The sequence below is a fragment of the Dufourea novaeangliae genome, unplaced genomic scaffold (genome assembly GCF_001272555.1).
Source record: "Dufourea novaeangliae isolate 0120121106 unplaced genomic scaffold, ASM127255v1 scaffold177, whole genome shotgun sequence".
Classification (NCBI taxonomy): domain Eukaryota; kingdom Metazoa; phylum Arthropoda; class Insecta; order Hymenoptera; family Halictidae; genus Dufourea; species Dufourea novaeangliae.
Window position 1 is genome coordinate 1,471,751 of NW_015374070.1, and position 17,255 is coordinate 1,489,005.

Genomic DNA, 17,255 nt, shown 5'->3' on the forward strand with positions numbered 1-17,255 from the left:
AAAATAACGTCATGCTTTGAACCGCGACCACGAGTAAGCGACGAAATAACGACGATCTATTTTCGTACTCGGTAATGAGAGAATACCGGGGATGCCCCCATCGAGCCTTTCACGGCGACTTATTAACCGATTCCCGTTACTAGATGTAACTTCGATGTTTTCTCTGTCGACGATGCTCGCCCGGTGAATACATTACGGACTCGATGGCCGAGGCTCGTGACACGTACAATCAAACAACCGACGATCCCGTTTCATTTGGCCCGATCCAAGGAAACAACGTTTCCCTCCTCACCCCCGTGGCCCCCGGGATCGTACGGCAAATTTCCGAGAATACGCTCGACCGCGGTTTGCAAGCAATATTTTCCGTTACTTTGCTACACGTTTATTTTTAATCGACCGCCAATATATTCACTTCCGATTTATTCCGTTCGAGTTGTAAAATTTCGTCCGCATCAGAGGGAATCAGCTGGCCGGGCCGGAACGGATTTAACGGAACGGAAAGTGTTCTCATGGACGACAGGCAGGAGTGAGACGTCGACCGTATATTAAATTATACATTTAGAATCCGTGCAAGAAGCAGAACGTTGACCGTGTACCCACCGTCTTCCTTCTTCTCCGTTAGCCCCCATCTGTTCACAGCGGTGATTCGCTCGCTCGGGCTCCTCTCCCTCCTGCTCTTATACCACAACTACTCGAGGCGTTCAGGCGCCGCAACGCGTGGGCGGTTAATGGTTCTTTCCTGCTCCTATTTATGAATAATGCTCCTGGGTACATCTACGTGTGAATCCTAATGCATGAGAATCGCTGATCAACGCTAGGAGACCGTCGGTAGGATATGACGGACGGTTCCGCTCGCTTGGTGGTTATATCAGTCGCTCGTCTAATCCGTGGAGGCTGAGTTGTGGGAAGATAGGGGCGATTCTGGTCACGTAGCGGAGGAGTTGATAAATCCTTTCATTAAATTTCAAATTGGAATTGTTGGACGGGGATTAACTGTTGTGCGCTCTTGAGAAAAATCATCGGGCCAAGCTACGTTCTCGTTCGATTCCTTTCTAACCCATAACACGTCCGGGCGCAAGATTATTGCGGAAAATGTTATGAAGCGTTTAGCAAAAGTGTTGTCGAATTTCTAATGAAAGTTAAGTGAATCTTTCAGGACTTCTCGTTGAAAAACAGATGCTGACTGTTGACGTAGCTAGCTGCAAAGATGGTGTACTATAGCAGAATTACGTTCGAAGCGATGTCAAAGATCTTGCTCTTGGTAACAAGCGGCTGGTTATTTTAAATTTACTACACGTTGGACCACGCGTCGCGAAAAGGAAAATTATGTAACGGGTTGTAGTTTTCCGGAGACGATCAAGACACGCCACCGCACGCGTGTCTGCGCGGACATTAGCGGAACAAAGGCAACGGTAGCTTAATCCGTAACTTTGCCTTGTTCGGCGTGATAATATAAATGATCGTGTCCCAACTGGCGAAATAACAAATTTCACCGACAAGTTTGGTCGTTGGGGGTCGCTGTCGATAGATTGCCTTTGAGTTTGTAGCTGATATCGTATTTGGATATGTGCCAACCACCTATTTTCGATCTTAAGAAAAATTCGTACCTTGAACATTTCCAATAAGAACATTTTGTCACATGAATATTAGTAAATTCGGTCGTATATCGAAACTTGAGACCGAACATAATCATTCTGTATACAATCATTAACTTCTACCACAAAAAAACTTTTTTTTTTAACATATTCCAACAAAAATCCCTGTCAACGTGCTCCGATATAACATATTAGTGAATTTCATTAAAATTTGTATACTTAAAGAATTTTTACGCGAAAGAATCCATCGAAGAGAGCCTGATGACGCGCGTTGCGACAGGAGCTTGGTTTTGGTTCCGGAAGTCAGCTGGAGGCGGATCGAAATGTTCGTTTCTCGTGAATCTGTCGCTGTCGTTGAACAAAGCACAGGGTCCCGATGCGTTGTTCCGAATCTCAACGAGCAGTCGGCTCGACGAATTCGAAGGTTAAATCAAAAAAACTGCGACGACAGCCACAGGAGGCTGTGCGGCCGTCGCCGGGACCACTGGCTTCCGGCCAGAGTTTTCCCTCGTTCGGTGTCTCGCCGCCAGGTAGCGACGCCTACGGACTATTTAAAGGAATTTCGGCGACGTTCGTCGCTTCGTTTCGTTCAGCAGCGCAGGCGTTGCCCTTTGAATGTTTGTTTGTTTGTTTTCGCCCTCCACCCTTCATGTAAAGAGTAAATACGTAAGCACGCGTTTTGAGCGATGCTCACGGAGGAGTAGCCGATTCGGAATTCCCTCTAGACTCAGTTACACAGTGTGACAACATATATATACATATATATATATATATATATAAGCCAGTTTTTTCCTAAACCGAAACAATCGATAAAAACGGGCCGCCGGTGAATACGAAGCATTGGTAAGTCTGCTCGCTGCGCCCAGCGCCGGTGACACCGCCGAGTTAGTGTTTTGTGATGCTACATACGACACAGTGTGAACTAATGGGACGATAGAAAACAGCGGGGAGCAAAAAAAAAGGAATACGAGTACACCGGCAAGTGATGTGTGACAAAATTAAAAAGGGACTAGCCGCACCGTGGACTCTTGTGGAATTGTTACGAAATCGTGAAAAATCCTACGAGCCCGACTAAATGTCGTCTTTTATCCCCGACCGATATTACATGTGCGTCACTCTGATCAACAGTTTCGATCTTAAGTTCGGTGTCCAGTGATCTCTCTTATCGTTTCTTTTTTTTTTTCTTACTTTAAAGGTCAGTTCAAAGGCATCGATCTGAGAATAGAAAATTCGGCGTCGATAGACAGTCATTCGAATGTATAGTTTATTCCATTGTAATCGGCGGGAAAATATATCTAGAGGATTGTTTCCGATCTTTCAGTTTTTCAAAAGTTGAATTCTTTCGTATGGCAATTTTTAGAGAGATCCGGTACGTTTAAGAAGCTTCGTAACCAAGAAAGAGGTTTAGCTACATTGTGTGAAGTATCGGTAACAGCGAAACTATAATATCTTCATTGTAGAAAATTCTAAATTATCTAGAAATTCAGTGATGCATTTGCAAACGTTGTTCGGTACCGTTGATTTCTTCCTAGATTAGTGTAGCATATCTAAACCTCCAGACTAACTAATCTATTGCTTCATCGGACATGTACGATGTGAGGCTCACGTTACATACAAACACGACCTCTACTTGTTTGCCAACAAACGTACTACATTTCCTATCTTTATAGCCCGTCCACCATGTTGCATCTCATCTTCAAATAGAAACCGTTCCGCCGCGCCGCAACGATTCGAATATTATATCACCGTTAGTCGGTTACCTAACAATATTTCGGCATTACTGTTCCATTCCATTTAATTGAAATGATTCATTTCGCTTAATCTTATACCATTGCCATCGCTGACTTCCTATCCTAGCGGGTAGTCACATTAATAAACCAACGGAAAATAAATGGATATTCAAAACAAAACAAAAAAAAAAAATAAATAAATGGAACAAAAGTGACGATATTATTGAGGTGACGGTAAAAATCAAACGTGCGGCGCGTGAAACCTAGAAGTAGACACGCAGAACGGGAAAAATAAATGCTAACCCCAGAAAATTGCGTATAGTTGGTCAAAACAGGGAGAAGGATCAGGATAAAGATAAGGAGGGACAGTTGAAGAAGCAAAATAGGTATACGCAGCCCCAGGGCCAGTCCGATCGAGGGAACGAGAGGGAGGAAGGGAAATCAGAGTGCCTCCTGGCCATCTCTGCCAAAATAATTAGGAAGTCGTCAGAGACGTGCTAAAATCGTCCGCTGGGGCACGCGCGATTTGGCCGGCTAGTCGCGTCCCGGGCGTTCGAGCGAGCTGGTCAACCGGACAGGTTTCGGACCGGTTCCTAACTGCACCTGCGCCATTCCCGTGCGACCAATCGCATTGCCGCAGTCGTCTGGCCTTTTCGCGCGTGCTTTATTCAAAGTCTGGCTAACCGTATGCTATGATCGTTTGCATATTTTCATTTGTGCAACGGGACAGCTACCTACGATAGCGTTGACAGGGTTAGTTGGCGGGAGTTTTTAATATTCCTTGTTTGAATGCGCTTCAAATGAATAGTAGTAAGAAGTAAAGACTGTTTGGGAACGATTGATCGAGCGTGACTTTACACTCAAGTGTCGTCCTATTGGAAACTTTGTGGGGCGAATTTTCTTCATCCAATTGATTCGGGTCGGAACGAAAGATTGTTCCTGGAATTGTTGGATAGGGTACTAATATGGCGAGTTCTTTATACGCAGTTGTCACTTGTGACCGATTTTCGTGACCGTAACCCCGATCGGCTATACCATCCTTCCATTGACGTTAGTTTAGTGCTAACCTTGTCTTCGACGTTTACTGTGCACGACCTTTGGACTTGATTCGAATTTGAAGTTCGGTGCACGTCGACCTTGAACCTGTAACTGCCGATCGAAAGTGGAATTTTCGATCGTACAATGAATTTTATTTGTGCTTACGTACTAACATTTTAAAACTCTTTGCGTGCTGTGACTGTATTTATGCGTCATCAAATGTTGGAGAAGGTTCTGTAAAATTGTTGTCGAGTGACAAAAATTTTACTGACGTTAGTTACAGTTCCAAAAATAAATCAATGTTAAAGATTCTAATGAATAAATGAGTTTTTTTTTAAGTGTTTGTCTGGATTCTTGCTTGACACAAAATATAACGTTCCTGTTACGTTTTCACGAGCTCTAATCAGTTTAATGTTATATACGGATATACGTTTTAACTGAACATAACCTGACGTCATATCATGTATTTTGAAATTATGACAATATATGGATATTAGTTATTATACATTTTACCATTGTTATATTGATTCTTGTAATTTTGTATTAAGGCTAAGAAAGAAAAAATTTAGTTTAAAAATATGCCTGCCGATAATGGTGTCAGTATAAGGAAGACGAAAACGACGGAGGATTAGGATACAAATCCTAAGTCTTCTGCTGTTACATAATCAGTTTGAAAAATTTCATACAGCTTCCAGTTCCCGCGACTGCATTCTTACATAACTAATAGTTAAACAAATATTTCTTTATTCGATTTACTTTAGTCTCACATTCATATATCCCTGTTCGGAAAATTATCCCGATCGATTGTCAAACCGCCTACCTGTGATTCGTAGACCAAATCCCCGAAATGAAATTATAAGAGCAACAGTTACATAACGACAATATAGTAATGTCCTTTGAATGTCTTAAAATACGCGCCAAGGAAATAGACTAGCAGAAGACTGAAAATAGCCGAGCGCGTCATACTTTACGAACGCTGTCCAGCCAATGGCATCGTTCCACATGCTCGGTCTCGACTCGTACGCACTTTCCTGCGTCGTGGCGCGACGTCCGTGACGCGCGTTTTTCGGGAAATAATGCGATAAATACGTGAATTGCCGTGACAGAAATTTCACGCTTTCGTATCGAAACAACATCCAGTGATAAGAAACAATAGTTCGTTTGACTATTCCCGACGTCTTTCTGGTATTTACATTTGACGGGGGGGATATCGTAGACGGCGCGGTGGCAACTGCGCTCTTGCAACTTGTTAATGGCGCATTCCGCGAGGTGGCGCACGTGCGCAATGATTTGCCGTTCGCTGTGTCAGTCTCACGGAAGGAGAGATTTGCTTAGCAGTTAGGGGAAGTATATCCGTTAAGAAAATGACGTGCGTCTCGAATTTCTGTGCCCGCGTATCGTGATACGTCGTGTTCCGGCCGCAGGACAATTATTCTCAGCGTCCGGCAAGTTTTTCCCGTGCCCAGTTCGTTTCTTCGTTCGTTTTTTTTTTCTGTGTGCTCGAGTGCATCTTTAGGGGACCTGTAGCTAACCTAAATATTCGGCAACCGTAACGTAATTTCTCTGTGACACGTCGTCAACGAACGCTTCGCCGCCGTTCCTGGTGAGTTTCGTTTCCCCGTTGGACCGTGTGCCGCCCCGTTCTCGCACGTATAGAACCAGGAAAACCGAGCAGTACACGCGTCACGAATTTTTCTCACCTCGACCAGGTTTTAACCTGAAACGAACTCTGCAACGCGATCGCGACAACTGCGTACACGCGGTACATGTGCGTGTTCTTTGTTTGCTCCTGCATATTTCTTCGAGTATTCCAACGCGACGTATTTTTCTGTCTTTTATATTGGTTGGGAGTTTTTCGTTTTTATTTGTACATTTTCCGTAACAGGAATTACTTGGATCGTCAGTATTCTGTAATTTTTATGGGATTTTAAATGGAAATACGTTGACACGCGTTTCTTCTTTTCTAGTCGTTCTTACTATTACTTTTTATTCTCATAATCATTTTTTACTTTTTCCATTTCCATTTCTATTGTTAGCATCAATTTGCCAGGCAGTATAGTGTGCTTTCTGATTATTTGTTTATTATTAAGAGATGATTCGGTTCTAATGAAAGGTATGTTCATATTCCAGAAACCACAGTGTGAATGAACGTGGACAACCATTGAACAGATACGATTAGTGACATACTAATAGAAGAGCAATCATGGAGGACGGCCATAGCAAAACCGTGGAGGAGGTGGTAAATTATTTCGACGTTGACCCTGAGAAAGGATTGTCTGTCGAGCAGGTGAAGAAAAACCAGGAGAAATATGGTCTCAACGGTAAGTAAACATAGTATACTTTTCATCCCATAATATTGTTGGCTCTTAAGTGCAATGAAATTTATATGTTGGGGGTTAAATACCTACCCGATACAACCGAATATAAGTTTCTCAAAAATTCATATCAGTTTTATGTTGGAATTACATTTTTTACTATTCCTACATCCATTACAATTTCAAATGAATGTTATAGTGACAGAGCACGCTAAACGTCGTACATTCGTTTTTACTGTATGCTATATATCCTCGTGATATATCAGAATCGGTACGCGTTTCCGTTGTGTATACACTTAATTAAACGTCACGTGACGCGTGTTACGCTGCTATCTGATGAGTAAATGTAACGTTACGAGGCTCGTATAACGCAGGAATTATGCTTTTGTACATCTTCACGGTACGCAAAGAAGCCTCAGGAACTTCAAAACGACTGTTTGGAGTCAACGTCGTATATATATTCGAACCCTACCATGCGTACGTTCTATCGTGCTACCTCTGTGATCGGTGAAGTTGAGTAGCACGGCTAAAAGTGACTTTATCGAGCTACTTGCTAGTATTGGTCTCTGCACGACGCACGACGTTTATCCCCACCCTTATCGATACCACTGGCAGTCCTCTGGTACACGTGTTCGAAGTTTTCTCAATGGCCCACATCAGTGATGTGCATTGAATCATCTCCTAGTTATTCAGCATTTTTTCCTTTAATATGCGGGTATACTCTTATTTAATCATTGAAGCATCTAAAATTACATTCACCTTGTACATTACAATAGAATTCCATGTATTGGAGCGAAAACTTTAATAATTTGTCAGAGCATCAGAACTGACAGGGGTATTACGCTTTTGATGCAACAGAAGTTTCCTGTTATATTTCAATTTAAATAACAGATACTTTTGTTTGTACAACAGCAACATTTGGAATTACTTGATCGCGGATATTTATGTAAATTCTAGTTTTTGTAAGTGGACTCGTAAAACTGAGTGACGGACAGATATTTTATTTTTCATTAATCGTTTTATTAGTTTGAACATACAATAAGATATACAAGAGTACTTCTACAAATATAATAGTATTTTTCCATTTGTCAGAGATTGCAAAGTTGGTGGAATTCTAACAAGCATTTCCAAAGAAATTATTAAAATATCGTCTGACTTGTAATCACGATCTAGCTGTCTGATAACGAGCACAAATAAAAACAGGAAAGTCGAATGACGACAGTATTGAACGATAGTATCGAAGTCTTAAGGTGCCCTCTGATAACAGCGAGATAAATTATTCGTTACATGTGGTACGATCAAAAATATTGTTTTTCCGTGTAACTTACAATGACGGAGAATTTTTATGTGTGAATTCATAAAATCGCGACCGAGGAACAGATCGCGAAGAACCATACAAGGCTACGCTCATTTTCTCGTTAGTGGCTTCATCCCATTTGAAAATAATAATAGGTCGTAGATTGTCAATAATGGCCTTGGATCATAGTATCGCGGCATTCACGGACGACCAGTCGAAAGACATGCGTTGCATTTCACCTGAAGTATCGTGGAAACTGTGCGGCATGTTGACGTGAAATCAATGAAATGCGTTTATTAAGAAAGTGGGATATTAACGCGCCGAGAACGACTCGAAATTGCCGATTAACAAAACCTGTTAACATTTCCTGTACACGACCAATTTTTTTTAATCCATCGCTGTTGTTGAATTGCACGATGATAGACGGATTTCTTTATTCTATTTTAGAAGGTTAAATAATTTTCATTTGAAATTTAACGAAAGAAGTGGAACTAGAGGTATAATATGGATGAGCGTATATCATACGTAGACTGCGAAATTTGTGTGTTTACTATGTAAAACACAATGGAATGAGGACTCTAACTATGTAGGATTGATAACATTTTTATTTCATTTCATTCAGAAGTAGATGTTTTTCTGGTTTTTAATTTATAAATCAAGGATTTAGTTTCACGAGTCATTTTAATTACATTATATACACAAACATATTCTAACTAGATTAATAACGAAATTACAAACAGTAAAATTAATGTTTATTTTTTTCGATGTTCAACTTTTTATAATTTATATTTTTATATTAGTATAAAATGTCAGTATGTAACTGACGTAATCTTATTAGTTATGTAATGAATAATTAATTACATTAATCATTTGGCACTATCCCTTGTTTTTCAAAAGTAGAAAAATATTGACTATAAACAGTGAAGTAATAGGCTGCAATTTCTACTTTAAACACAATTTCATGTCGATTCTCTGATACAGAAACCTTATTTCTGTCACTTTGACGACTTTCATTATTAAACTACTCAAATATCGTTATGTGCAAACTTGCTTTCTTACCTTTTATTTTTTCATAGAATTATTACTTAAATAATTGAAACAAAAAATACAAACGAATTGCGGTAGATTTCCATATTTAAACAGCTTAACCGAATATAGTTTTTAGGACTTGAAGTTTGTTGCAATCCAACGATCCGCGACTGAATTTATATTTAATCGTTCCTCAAACGAAACGTTTGATTACGTTTTTGGTACACGATTCACGGTGCCGTTATACCGATGAACGTCCATTCTTTATCAATTTTACGGCGCCGAAGTGATTCTGTCGGGCAATCACACGTGGCACCGATGGGTTTATTTTCGCAGGATCGACTGTATACTCGTCGCCAACATCAAATGCCAGGTACATAGTCTCCCTCGTTCTGAAGAATCACCGATAAACAATCCTTGTAATTTACGGGCTCTAAAACGAACGATATACTTGGGCGGATCCGATGGATCGTTCACGATTAACGGGGGTGTCCGTTGAAAGTACAGTAATATCTCGATGAGTGCGACGTACTTGGGTGGGTCTATTTCGGAGCATTCGTGGCAAGGCGGAAAGATTTTCAGCCCCTTATAAATTTGTTTTTTACCCGAAGCCTCTGCTGAGTTTCTGGTTACTCCGTTTTGATTGGTTCCTGAAGGGGAGCCCCCCCCCCAGTGGTAGGAATAACACTGTTGTGCGTGTTGCATTCATCAAGGAATCACTGTAGACGGGGTTTTTTTCCCCTCCCCTCGATTCACGATCCCGCTCCGTTATCGGTGAGTCGATCCGTATCGATGGACAGAATTTTCCAACGACGACGTGTTTGCCAGTTTGTCGTCGTCGTGTCGATGAACGTCAACTCGATCGACTTGTTTGCTGGTTCAGGCACCGAGCAATATGAGAAAGCTCCGGGGTCGCTTGCGCGACTGTCGCGTTATCGGTTGCCGATTTGCAACTACGGACGTTGATTATTAACGGCGTATTTCCCGATGAACGTTCCGGTATGTCATAGAACTACGGCCTTGCTGCTGTCGCGTTGACAGTTGTACGCTTACGTTGCGGATTTTTAATGATTCACCACGAACGCGTGACACTCTGTGCAATAGCTACTTTCTTTGGTACCAGTTACCTTTCACGATTCTATGCCAATGTGGACTCGAAATGGGATTTGGAGATTTCGAATTTGATTTTATTGTGCTAGACCAATGAGTAATTCATTATATTACTTAAATTTCAAATTTATTTTTGACTAATTCAAATTAGATTATTATTCATGGCGAACGCGTGAAGCTTTGTGCAATAGCTGCTTTCTTTGGTACTCGTTACCGTTCATGATTTTATGCCAATATGGCCTGGAAATTAGATTCTATTGTGCTAGGCGTACCTATCAATAAGTAATTCATTATATTCAACAGATTTCATATTTATTTCTGAAGGGATCGAAGTTTATGCTCCTACGGTAATATTCGTCCCTGACCCATTTTTCAGAAAGAAAATGCTCGATAAGTGTTTAAACGAAATTTTTATAACGTTTCTTTTTCAATAATTTTATCGTTGACCTTTCGAGTTTTCGATAGCAGTCGTCGAGTTGAAGCTTTTCAGAATTTTTTGCTAAATTTTCAACTAAATTTATAATTATTGAAAATTTTGGTGAGCTACTTTAAACGCTTTGCACAGCGTGATCGCGAGCTCTGCGAAATAGGCGAGTTTGGGTCCGAAGTATCGTCTTTCGTTTTTACGAAAATAAAATACGCCGAAGAACAAGTCCCATCTGCATCTGAGTCTGCCCTCATCCTCGAGATGGCTGGGACGCATTATTTCCGCACGCAACTCGTTGAACAGCCCTTTCTGATTCGGCTGTCGTCCGAGAAGCGGTTAGATCCGCCGTATTAATCGTTCGTCCAAGTGAAACGTTTCATCGTTAGACGGGGAGATTCTATCATAAGGAACCTACCGAGATAATCTGAAACCATAACAGTTCGGTGGACCTGGGTTAGGTACTTGAAACTCTTTCGTGGCTGATCTCATTTTCCTTGCTCTGTCCGGCTATTTATACCGATTTGTGGAACACCTTTCGGTCCAGGCTCGATTTCAAACACGGGTTTCACAGTGGAACTTCGATTGTCCAAACAATTTATTGCGCGTGCATTCTGTAATCTGTCAGGCGCAGCCTTTTGTTAGTGGCGCGAAACATTCTGTTTTCGCAGCGTGCTGGAGAAGACAGAGGAATAATTCGGATGATAAAGAAAAGTGGTCAATATCTGGGATACCGGGTTGAAGAATTGCTCATTAATAAAATCTTTTTACCGTTGTCGATCGAAAGTTGACATTTGGAGAGCTATTTATTTTGGGCGTGGAACAAAGGAATTAAAAAAAATATGACGTGTGAATGATCTGGGAAATCACTCAGGGATGTATAAATTGTCTTACTTGTCTGGTTTTTGTGCCCCATAATTTTAGCGATGTATATTTTCACTTGGCTGGAGATATTGCTAGTTCGAGACACGAAATGTTACTAATTTTATGATTGATTATTATTACACTACGGATTTTATGCATTTCTAACATATAGAACTGAAAACAGAGACTGAAACTAAAACTACGAAATACAATATATGTAATATGAAATTTCAGTCAGGTTTAATCAATTTCTTATGGTACTTTTGATCTAGTGATACCTTCAAGAGGAGAAAGAAATTTCTGTTTTTATTCTGGTCCTTATAAATTGCTATAAAGAATACTATTTTGCGTAAAGATTCGTAGTCTAATTATTATACAATTTAGGACACCTTTAAAATTTTCTTTTTGAGACATTCCTGGGAGTTCATACGCGGTGGTGAGAGAATGTACATATTCATCAAGTATCATATCATGAAAACTGCTTTACTTTTTCAATACTCCATTTCACAAACGAAACTTTTGCTAGCCCATGTAATTTTTTGATGTGTCAGCTGTTATTCAGAAACAGAGAAAGAAACGCCATGCTAATTAAAATTTTATCGCTTTTCTGATACAGAGCGATTAGAGAATAATTCTGGAATTATTTCAGTTTTCAAATTTTGTGAATTTACTTTATGAAAAAATAATTTTGGACATTTCAAGATATTAGTTTGATTTCCAAAAATCGGTGCTTGATCACATTAATTGTATAATAAAGAAGGGGCCTGACCGACCAGGTGCAATTACTTCAAATCTTGACGTAGGGTAAAAGGCCTATTTACTGTCCCCTATCGAATTACTGTCATTCTAGACAGTTTCATTTAAAATAACAAATAAACATTGTAATGTTATACATAAAGAAAATTCTGGGTGCAATAAAACCTTTAATTCATACGATTGAAAAAGCAGAACTTAATTTTCTTTTTCTGTTAATTTTTGTAAAATGATCAACAAATTTTAGTTGATTGGAAAAGAAAAAACGACTTCCTTACTAATGAAAGAGAAAACAAGGTAGTAAAGAAAAGACTCTAATTGTAATATTTGAGCTAGTAACATAATAAAATGTAATGTTTTAAATAATATAAAGATCATAGAAAATAATGTCGATCATAATTCAACGACTCCTTAAGATTTTTAGTTTAATATTTGGATGGCAGTGATTGGTACAAGCGTTTCATTAATTTTTTAATTACTGTCATATGTCAGTAATTGCTTACGTCTTATGCTATTAATGTTACGAATACGGTCTGCAGTCACATGCAAGCTAACCTAAAAAAGTGACAGTATTTAGGTATACAAGGTGACAGTATTTAGTTAGGTGGTAGCAATTGGGATGTCAACAATTCGACCGAACACGTTTTACGGGCGACAGTAATAGCTTTCGAGATATATTTTTGAAACTAATGAATTCATAAACAAAAGTAAAGGTTCAGAAAGTTACATCAAATTTTCCTTTCAATGAAACATATTAAATAATAATAAATACAAATAAAAACTTACATGTTTGGTCAGTTAATACAAAAGTTATGCAATAATGTCAGTGTCATTTCTTAAAGTTTTCAGTAATTGGATCTTTTACGCGATACCAAATGCTTATTAAAATTTGTAAAACCTATGCATGTAAATAAATTGTTAGATTGTTTGACAAAAATTGATGAATCAGTGGTATTGTCAGTAATTACATAGTTCGAATAAATGGAAGTTCTGTTATAATAGTCAGTGTTCGGAAATACTATATAGGATCGTAACGACCTACATTGATTATCGTATGAATTCGATAAATGATATCGTGGAGTCGAAGCGACTAGGGTTAATACTTCGTGGCGCTCAAACATTATCGCGTGTTGTCGTTTGATTTGTCTTCCGCTCGTTTAATTGCCCCTTTTTCGCGGCGGCCAATAAACGTACAATTCGAATCGGAAGCTTTCATATCGCCATTCTCACGATAGATCGGTCCTTTCTGCACACGGAAACGATGGACGATGTTCCGATAAGCCGATAGTTACAATGTCAATAACGAATTCAACCCGATTAACAGTCAACAGTAATTACTTTTTGCTTATCAGTTTCAATCATCGATAAAACGGATATTTATAAAATTAGCCGCATGTAGCAACTCAGATCCATCGATACTGAAACAACTAGTTAACCTTTATATCTCTTTAACAAATGTGCATCAGTTGAAAGGTGTATATTTACTTCTGGAAACTATGATAAATAAGTATTTTTACATGCGTCAGTCATTTATCAAAGACATTTTTCGAACTGACACTGTGTAAGTTTACTTTTGAAATTACTCCTTAAACCTAATGGCCAGTTGACGTATTTGACTTTGAACTATTTGTCATTGCGACTTATGAAAATAATCATTTCTAAATATTTTCCAAATGATTCGAAATCTTCAGTTTCTTTAGCCGCCAAACATACTAGTTTGACTATTAATGTTAAATAATAAACGATTATCCGATTTTTTTTCTACCAAAACGATATTAGCTTTTATTAACACGTTACAAAATACTTTTGTGAAATTGTTTTCAACGATATTACCAAACGTAGCTACAGACTGAAATACTGCGAATTAATTATAGATATGTTACACAATTGAAACTCACGGTAAAGGAATAAAATTTCTATTCTGATTGAAGTTCCTACGGGCTGTCGAATTTACTTGCATAACCGATCAATGAATTTTTCAGTGAACCAATATTCGACTCATGGCAGCGGCCGTTTAGGCCAGTACGAAAGCTTTACGGCTCCGTACTCCGCGGGTCCGTTTATTCTGTTCCAGAAATATTCAGCGGACGTCGACACGCTGATCTGTTCGTAAACGCCGCTTCCCGCGATCCGTTTCGTCGATTTTTTTTTTTATTTCGACTGAAAGCCCGCCAACATTAGGACCGTAAATCCTGCGGAAATTCGAGGCATGCAAGTCGAGCGTAAAAGTTTCTTTTTGGAGGGGGATGGTAAAATACAAAAGTTGAGAGGAATATTTAGTGCCTCGAAACAAGACACCCGGGGTCGTGTTTGCTTGGGTTTAACTTAAGCCACAGCCTTATGTATTACGAAATGGTCATTTTTCAGCTGTGAAATGTGTGTGAACCCGTTCCCCTGCGTTTTTCCGTATAATCCTAGTTGTGTCAGAGAATTTCAAATTTCGAGAATCCACGATTCATCGCGTACAAAAGGGTGTTATCAATTTTTTATGCGCCTTAAGTAGGTACCTCATTTTACTAATTAATATAGATAAACGTGCTTCCACGGATAAGGATTATTAGAAGTTATTCTTAAGTTTTTTTTAAGTAAATTAAAGTCAAGATAAACATAGAATTCTAAATTACATCGTGAAGGTTAAAATTCATCGAAAATATATTGTTTAACAGATACGTCGTATAACAAAGATACACGAATCGGAAAGAGGCTTAGAAGAATTAATTTCAAATATCAAAAGTATCCACCAGTATAATATTTCCTTGTATCGCTCAATTTACTTTGTTTCATAATTGAAGAAGTTTGATATTTACTTTATTGATATCATTTCGTTAAATAGCGAAACGATTAAAAAGAGGAATAATTATACGTAAAACCATAAAATGTTCAATCGATATGAAACAGTTTCGCAGAACCGTGATATTATTTGTGATTACAGTTCGTTGCTGATCAGCCAATAAATCGTGACGAATAATGTTTGGTCGAAAAATTATCATATTAGTATCCATTCTTGCGATAATTCGCTTTTAACCGATGATTTTAGTTCCTCCAAACACGAAGAATACTATTAAAGTTCACAGTTAGCCAGGTTGTTGAATTTGAAACTCTTCCCTTTAAACATTTTTATTAGCGCGTAAAGCAACACATACAGTTATATAGCGTTATTTTATCTCTTATACTCGGCGTACACGTTTGCGAGATAATAAAATTGTGCTTTAAATAGGACAGTCCGACCTTTGAATCTGCGACCGTGGGCAGTATATGATGTAAATATTAATTAACGGCGTTTCCCGTGCGTAAAAATCTGTCGTTAACGCACGTGATGTTGCGTTCTTGTTTAATTGTAATTGATTCAGTCGCACGCAGAGTAATTACAAATTAATTCGAATGTGACAAGGTAAATCTTGCAATTAAGTTTTGTTTCTTCTGTATTGTTGGTTTTAAAAACGTCTCCAACCTCTGGAACTAATTAACACAATTGATGATATCTTTATCTGTTTAAATGATAATAATTGATAAATGAATCGTGAATGTTCACGTAAATTTACATTTCTATAAGCTGACTTTTAAAAACATGGGAACTTATCACCTCAACGAATGCTTTTAGTAGATTATGAAGAAATACAACTTTATGTTAAAATTAAGATTTTTGTATTGTCCTGTTTCACTCATTGTCAGTAGCATCTGTTATGTATGCATTAAATCCGCAATCTAGTTATTACGTTTTCGAAAGTTTCTTCGTTTGTCAGTTCTGCGGATTTCATGCATGCATAATACACACAAATGTTCGAAACGCAGTAGAAAATTTAAACATGTTAAAATTAAATATTATATTAAAAGAATACCATTTTCATACAATTGAGAATATTTAGTAAACCGTGACGTACTAAGCGTTGTAACAGATTAGGAATTTTAGTATTACATACTCCAAGGAATGGGAGAAATATCTTCATTGGTGCATTTACTTTCATGGAAATTATTCCAAAGGGTATCCCCAATTGTTAAAAGCAAAATGTGAAAAAGCTTTCGTAAATGCAGTTTTATTGTTTCTAGATCGGTCCACACGTATATCTCCAAATTCTTTTAGAAAAATAATTTTATTAAAGATGTACAGTCTACTGATTTCAGTAAGTTTTTCGAAGTCCATAGATTCATTGTTTTGTGGAAAAATATTCAACTATTATTATCAGCTCATAAGATTAATAAATTCAACGAAAGTGAAAGTAAATAGACCAAAATGTATTAGTTTCACGAAGTTCATTGTAGTTTGTCATTAAAGGACTGTAGAAAGGGGGCAGGCGAAACAGTAACTCTTCAGTGAATATTAGCTTTTCCATTGTTCGGCGAAAATGCTCATGGAGATACTAGGCTATTTGAAGACGCAAAGAGTTCTTTTGATACGCGTTAGAAAGAGTCTGTTGTTTCTTTACTTGGACAACAGCTTCTTATAATGTGGCCCCTAGTTATGAGCTATTTCCGAATTATTGTGGCTCGATTATGGATCTTTGTTCAAGAAGCATCTTACTTTGAAGGCTTAACTGGAAGAAATTTTTATGGATTATCATCATTGCATAATTAATTGAATATCTACAATAGATAGTTCGTAAAAAAGATGCCAGACTATTTGTTTCACAAGACAGGAACTTCGAGGAAGTCAAGTAGCCTATTTCCCAATATTTGTGTAGTAAGAGCAGAAAATATGAAATAAAATGCGAAATTGTTATTTCACATTTTGTCACCTTCAAAGTGTAGAAAAAGTGACCTACTCTTTCATTGGATATTTTCATCGGAGCTTTGCATCCTTTTGTTATACACACGTTAGCGAGTAATTAGCAGAAACTTCGTACTTCCGACGTCAAGAAAAATACAGGTTACTCTTGCGACTTTTTATCAGAATTAGAACCGTAGACCCTCGACTGAGATAGAATTTTCTCATTCATAATATAAAAAGTGCGTTTAATCAATATTTGTTACGGCTCTTCTTTTTCTAACCAATATGAATTTCTTATATCTTAGAAACACTTACTATTTTACCAAATCTTTAGCTTTAACCCTTGTGCATTGTTAAATAATTGTTAAATTTCTATTCCTTCAATTAAACTTGAT

The 17,255-nt window shown here is 38.2% G+C and overlaps 1 protein-coding gene across 5 annotated transcripts in view; it reads left to right on the forward strand.

The window, feature by feature from the left end:
* Positions 1 to 2,375: 2,375 nt before the first annotated feature.
* Positions 2,376 to 17,255, forward strand: part of LOC107190395 (calcium-transporting ATPase sarcoplasmic/endoplasmic reticulum type) — a 64,717-nt gene continuing 49,837 nt past the window's right edge. For 3 of the 5 annotated variants that reach the window (XM_015579187.1, XM_015579188.1, XM_015579184.1), the window contains exons 1-2: positions 2,376 to 2,438; positions 6,494 to 6,684. In XM_015579187.1, the coding sequence (XP_015434673.1) occupies positions 6,567 to 6,684 (118 nt within the window). In that variant the 5' untranslated portion in view covers positions 2,376 to 2,438; positions 6,494 to 6,566. Of the gene's footprint in view, positions 2,439 to 3,858; positions 4,079 to 5,665; positions 5,967 to 6,493; positions 6,685 to 17,255 lie in introns of those variants that run through there. The other 2 variants (XM_015579185.1, XM_015579186.1) reach the window with 2 other exon arrangements.